Source organism: Haliotis asinina, chromosome 11, assembly GCF_037392515.1.
Source record: "Haliotis asinina isolate JCU_RB_2024 chromosome 11, JCU_Hal_asi_v2, whole genome shotgun sequence".
Classification (NCBI taxonomy): Eukaryota; Metazoa; Mollusca; class Gastropoda; order Lepetellida; family Haliotidae; genus Haliotis; species Haliotis asinina.
Window position 1 is genome coordinate 349,622 of NC_090290.1, and position 6,955 is coordinate 356,576.

The 6,955-nt window shown below is 41.6% G+C and overlaps 1 protein-coding gene across 1 annotated transcript; it reads right to left on the reverse strand.

The window, feature by feature from the left end:
• Nucleotides 1-2,958: 2,958 nt before the first annotated feature.
• LOC137255226 (protein rolling stone-like) lies at nt 2,959-5,093 on the reverse strand. The gene is made up of 2 exons (XM_067792658.1): nt 4,997-5,093; nt 2,959-3,878 (listed from the first exon to the last, which is right to left on the reverse strand). Exons 1-2 carry the CDS (start codon nt 5,084-5,086, stop codon nt 3,126-3,128), a joined length of 843 nt encoding a protein of 280 aa, XP_067648759.1. The 5' UTR covers nt 5,087-5,093; the 3' UTR covers nt 2,959-3,125.
• Nucleotides 5,094-6,955: the final 1,862 nt, after the last annotated feature.

Here is a 6,955-nt window from a genome sequence, read left to right on the forward strand (position 1 = left end):
GAAATGATTGTTTCTGACAATCTAGCAAAACTAGAGTCTCTGCATCCTGTAATTCCTCAACGTCTAATTCTCCAAATGTTCTTTTCGAGCTGGTTAAACGAACATTGTTGAGGAATCTACATGTCCAAGCCATTACACGATAAAGTCTCTTCCAGTCTGAAAAATTGGAAGAGTCTAATCTCCAACATGATCTGTCAATCTCTGTCAAGAATGTATCAGGGACAAGAAACTGGGTAGTTTGCATTCAGACGTTTCATTGTTGTGAAACCGCACTGGTTGTTCAGGCCATTCATCTTCACGATGACTAATGAAATCTGGTCCATTTTGCCAAAGTTTGTTGTTCAAAAATTCAAGTGTTGAACCTCTAGAGAGAACATCTGCCGGGTGGATACCTGTTGGAATATATTTCCATTGGGAAGGCATTGTGTTTTCATGAATAAAACCAACCCGATTAGCAACAAATTGCTTAAAGCATCTGCTTTGATTTCTTATCCAGCTCAGGACGTTTTGACTATCTGACCAGAAGATCATAGATGACAGCTTACATTTCAATGCATCAGCCACTGCCAAAGCCAACTGAATACCAAGAATAGCTGCAAGTAGTTCCATTCGTGGTGTGCTGAGAGCTTTTAAAGGTGCTGCTCGACTTTTTGAAGCAACAAGATGACCACAAATGTTTTTCGCTTTGGCATCAACACTGTATACCACAGCGCAATATGCTTTCTCTGAGGCATCGACAAAATCATGGAATTTTACATCATCGATATTGTTGCTTGTCAAGATGCACCTTTTGAATGATAAAGATGCCAAGGCTTTCATTTCTTCATACCACCGACAACATCTGCTGTCAATGTCTTGGCCAATGCTTTGATCCCAATCTACACCCAGTAGCCACATATCTTGCAAGAGCATTTTTGCTCTGACAGTAAAAGGAGCAAGAAGGCCTAAAGGGTCAAACAGTCGAGCTGTTTCTCTAAGGAAACTTCTCTTTGTAAAAGATTGTACTTCTGTAGTGTTACTTTGTGCAAATCTGAAAAGATCTCGTTCAGGATCCGAAATAAGACCAAGTGTCTTGAGTTGAGGCAGCTTGGACATGCAAATGTTGACTTCTTTGAGCCTATCTTCAATAGGAATGTTTTCCATGACAATTGGATACCCACTTCCTTTCGTGCATGCCTGCCAAATTCCAAAGTTCCATGAGACAGTTTGACCGCTTTACTATCTGTCTCAACTGAATCTAAACTATCATCCATGTACGTTGAGGCAGTAACAGTCTCCGTTGCAAGGGGGAACTCAGTAACATGTCTCTGTGTTACATATTGAGCTAAGAATGGTGAACAGTTCATTCCGAAAATGACCCTAGGAAACTCGTATACATCCGGGGGTCCACTTTTATCTTTTCGCCAAAGAAACCTACAGAATTTTAGATCTTCTTCCGAAATTTCAATCTGCACATACATTTCGGCAAAGTCACAGACACTGCACGTTTACTAAATCTGAGCAAAACGGCGAACAAATCGTTTTGAAGTTTGGGCCCAGCATGTATAACATCATTCAATGAAACACCTTTGTCTTTTGCAGAAGCATCAAAGACTATTCTGACTTTTGTTGTTTCCCTTTCAAGCTTTACAACAGGGAAATGAGGTAAATACCATTGTGTTTCAGCTTTCTCTTTTTCAGACACCTTCCTGATGTACCCTTTAGCTTCTTCATACTGCTCTATCACATCTGAATATGTCTCTGCAATAGCCTCATCTTTATTCAACTTCTCGGTGTGAATCAAGCGGTTCTGAGCCTTGTCATAATTGTTATGAAGAGTGCCAACATTGTCACGCCATGGTATACTCACCTGATAACTTTCCATCGCATGTAGAGCACGTGCCTTTTGTGATATGTGTGCCTTTTGGTGAGTTTGGGTGTCACGTTTAATGATATGTACACGAACAGCTTCACACATGGATGCATTTTGGAGAAACCCTTCTGAACAATAATATTGTGATTCCAGTGAGTATGGGTTTACGCCGCTTATAGCAGTATTCCAGCAACACCACGACTTGGGACACCAGAAATGGGCTCCACACGTTGTAGCCATGTGGGGCTCGAACGCGTGACGAGCGAACGCGTGACGAGCGAACGCTTTCCCCACTAGGCTATTCCACCGCCATTTTTTCGAATGGAAACTTTGAGGTAAATTCATAGTTACCATTGGTATTGCTGACTTTGTCTGTTGGCGATCAGCAGAGTGTGGGTTCGAATCCAGGAATGGAATCAACCTAACAAATGTGCTAGAATCGGTATTTTACTAAGAGAGTGTAATTCCCAAATATAACGTGTCTATATGCGTAAAATGATTCGGTTTTCCTATATCACCCCAGATCAACTCATGGGTTACGTAAGTCAGCATAATGCTGATGTAATGTCATCGCCAGCTGTTGGAATAGATGTCTCCCGTAAAACATATCAAGGATGAGAGCGAGGCCGACGACAGGACCAAATGGACTGAGTGAGTTTAGTTTTACGCCGCGCTCAGCAATATTCCAGCTGTATGGCTTTGGTCTGGACCAGACCATCCAGTTATCAACAGCATGAACATGAATCTGCGTAATTGGAAACCGATGACATGAGTCAACCACGTCAGCGAGTCTGACCACCTGATCCCGATTAACTCTTACGACAAGCATTGTCGCCTTTTAGGGCACGGATGGCTTGCTGAAGGCCAGTTCTATCCCGGATCTTCACGGGTTTACCAAATAGACATGATGATTGTTTATTTAGGGATTCTGTGTTCAGTTGACATAACTATCCAGTTTTCAATCACGCATTCTTCAAAGCTGCATTGCATCGACAATAACGCCAATGGTTGTCACATGCAATGCTTGTACTGCCACTTTTGTATTCCACCACAGCAAGTGGCTCTGCCGTCTGTTTCTTCATTTTGTTATAAGAAGACACTGGTAGGACAAGAATCCAATATTATGTTATTTTTTTTCAACATCAATCATTTCACAATATGTCATACCCAGAACAATACACCTCATAACATGTATTCAATGACCTTTCAGATTCCAAAAAGATTTAAAGTATAGTTTGGTTTAAGACATATTTGCTCAGGATAGCAAAGAATATCAGTTGCCCCGCACCAGTCTGTAGTAAATGGCCAATCTGCCCCTATAAATACCATATGAAATACAGTGAAAGATCACAGCCACGCAGCTTGTGAAAAAAATCATTCCAAACGGTAATGCAGGGTGGTTCCAGTCCAATACCTTTTCATACAACACGTGCTTGGTGTCTGCCATCCAGTAAAAAATACTGAAGAGATAATACACAAGCCCGAACACTACAGGAAAGGGAAAATGAAGTAGACGTACTGGGGTTGCAGAAACCATTTGATCAATAAGGACGACAACTGAATTAATAGCATGCACGAACAACTCCCGAGGAAGAAACGCATCGTCCGGTGTGGCCACGGTGGCATACCACATGCATGTAACAATAGGGCACATTGCGTTACAAACGCCATACATAATCCACAGGATTATCAGATGCAGCGGTACATCGTCGCTCTGTTGTTGGCTGGGAACAACTGGCCGAGTTTCGTCTGCCGGTGTCTCCAACTGTTTCTGGAAGGGGCGATGGTGTTCTTCACGAAGTGATAGGCTGAAGCAGGTGTGGCACGTGCTAGTCCTGACGTGGTGCAGCACGACGACGGCGTGGACGACATGGTACGTCGTTAGAAGTGTGTACGTCCAGCTTGTGAAGTAGGCTGGCCATGGGATGTCCGATTGGAATGTCAGAAAGTTGTACAGTAATGTGGATATCAGATAGGCAGACATGAGAATCTTGTAGATGACTATAAGTATTGGAGGTACACGCCACTGGAACGAGAAACATTAAACAATAGCTTATGTTCACTCAGACTGATGTTGTTAAATCATAATCGGATGTTTGTACGTATCTCTTACGTAATGTATACCTTCAAGTTAATATTAATTGCTGTGAATACTGGTGAATATCTGACTTTGTAGAATGTTGGCATTTGTTTCTGCTTTGGCAGATGGCGTCATCAGTGATATATAAATGTTATCACTCGAATGTGTTTTCGAATGGTTAATATCCTGCATTAGGAATAATGATTGCATTTATCATGTGATTTAAAATCCCACAAATCACGACACTAAACTTCGTAGAATGTCAGTCACGTCACAAATACGTGACGTCATTAGCCCCCTGACATAATTTTCTCCTGATCACTCCAGTGACTGCTTTAGATCGTCTGCTTCCTAAAACGCATCTTAACCTACGTTTGAAAACTCGCGCGGATATTCTGAAACCTTCAACTAACATCGTGAACTGTTAATGTTTGCGTGATACTGTGCACCTGGATTCCTGTGCTATTCTCTCGCTAACCCTGACAGCCAGTCATGGAACTGACTTTGGTATGTTCGTATGCGTATGAATTTCACATCTTCACTTTGAAATCTACTTCACTTTGAAATCTATTATAACAAGCATGGATTTTCTGGGGTCAAAGCACTGACATGACCGTAACGACGGCTGTTAATCCGAACACGACCGTCGGCCCTTGAGAATCGAAGTCGTCCCGAGAATTTCCATATGATCTCTCTATTTTGCATTCATATTATGAACCCAACGGATACCGAAACTATAAGTTAGCGTTGCATGCCGAGATCACTGTCCAGTGTATGGTATATTGATTTTTTCATTTACAAGGTATTTTCGTTTGTTAAACACTGGTGGAATCTTTGCAAGACCCCATGCCAGTGCACTTGTAACAAAGATGAAGATGTGGCCTGAACGTAATCATTAATCGGATGCCTAGACGTTTTTCATATTATGCATTCGTTCAAGATTTGGTGAATTAATGCACTGCTTTTGTGGTGCCTGTCACTCATACGAAAGTACACATAAACATCTTTAACTAAATGTGGAAAGGTTTTGTCTCATATATCAACATGAATTGTTGTGTACACACCTGCCACACGTAGAACTTTGCCCCGGAAGCACCACTGAAACCAAAGTTCTTCCACTGAAGCTCGGACGTGAGGCTTTCCCGGTAGCTCATGCTTCTGGCTAATCTGGAGGAACATCAGGCCAGAGTGTAATAACTAGACTGACAACAGCACAAACAGTGAGTGAGTATAGTTTTGAGCCGATTTGAAATATATTAAACAAATACTACTGACAACTGAAATTGGCTTCACACATTTTACCAATATCGAGAACAGAAAACGTCTTCGGTTTGACAGACGAACTTGATATGATTTGCAAAGATACTTTGACTGCTATGAAACTAGGAAGTTGCATCGTTGAAATGTTGGCGAGGCAGTGTTTATGTTAAGCATTTTTAGCATGTATGCAGGAAGGGCTGTGACACAAATGATTGCTCCCGTCAGAAGCAATGACCCTTTGACCTGTATAAGACACACATATTCAACATAATTCTACATATGAAGAACCGCCGCGCACGCATGGCAGATATGAGTCCACGTATGGGAGAATGTGAATCGCGAACCCATAAGTCCACGTGTACACAAGGTGAATGTATATCATGAACCCATAAGTCCACGTGTACACAAGGTGAATGTATATCATGAACCCATAAGTCCACGTGTACACAAGGTGAATGTATATCATGAACCCATAAGTCCACGTGTACACGAGTTGAATGTATATCATGAACCCATAAGTCCACGTGTACACAAGGTGAATGTATATCATGAACCCATAAGTCCACGTGTACACAAGGTGAATGTATATCATGAACCCATAAGTCCACGTGTACACAAGGTGAATGTATATCATGAACCCATAAGTCCACGTGTACACAAGGTGAATGTATATCATGAACCCATAAGTCCACGTGTACACAAGGTGAATGTATATCATGAACCCATAAGTCCACGTGTACACAAGGTGAATGTATATCATGAACCCATAAGTCCACGTGTACACGAGTTGAATGTATATCATGAACCCATAAGTCCACGTGTACACAAGTTGAATGTATATCATGAACCCATAAGTCCACGTGTACACGAGTTGAATGTATATCATGAACCCATAAGTCCACGTGTACACGAGTTGAATGTATATCATGAACCCATAAGTCCACGTGTACACCAGTTGAATGTATATCATGAACCCATAAGTCCACGTGTACACCAGGTGAATGTATATCATGAACCCATAAGTCCACGTGTACACAAGGTGAATGTATATCATGAACCCATAAGTCCACGTGTACACAAGGTGAATGTATATCATGAACCCATAAGTCCACGTGTACACAAGGTGAATGTATATCATGAACCCATAAGTCCACGTGTACACGAGTTGAATGTATATCATGAACCCATAAGTCCACGTGTACACGAGTTGAATGTATATCATGAACCCATAAGTCCACGTGTACACAAGGTGAATGTATATCATGAACCCATAAGTCCACGTGTACACGAGTTGAATGTATATCATGAACCCATAAGTCCACGTGTACACAAGGTGAATGTATATCATGAACCCATAAGTCCACGTGTACACAAGGTGAATGTATATCATGAACCCATAAGTCCACGTGTACACGAGTTGAATGTATATCATGAACCCATAAGTCCACGTGTACACAAGGTGAATGTATATCATGAACCCATAAGTCCACGTGTACACAAGGTGAATGTATATCATGAACCCATAAGTCCACGTGTACACGAGTTGAATGTATATCATGAACCCATAAGTCCACGTGTAAACGAGTTGAATGTATATCATGAACCCATAAGTCCACGTGTACACAAGGTGAATGTATATCATGAACCCATAAGTCCACGTGTACACGAGTTGAATGTATATCATGAACCCATACGTCCACGTGTACACAAGGTGAATGTATATCATGAACCCATAAGTCCACGTGTACACAAGGTGAATGTAT

What these genes read in the sequence shown, in the direction of transcription:
- LOC137255226 (XM_067792658.1), bottom strand. Translation starts at nt 5,086, where the DNA reads ATGAGCTACCGGGAAAGCCTCACGTCCGAGCTTCAGTGGAAGAACTTT. An exon ending in CAAAGTTCTACGTGTGGCAG is followed by an intron (nt 3,879 to 4,996) that starts GTGTGTACACAA and finishes TTCTCGTTCCAG; the next exon opens with TGGCGTGTACCTCCAATACT.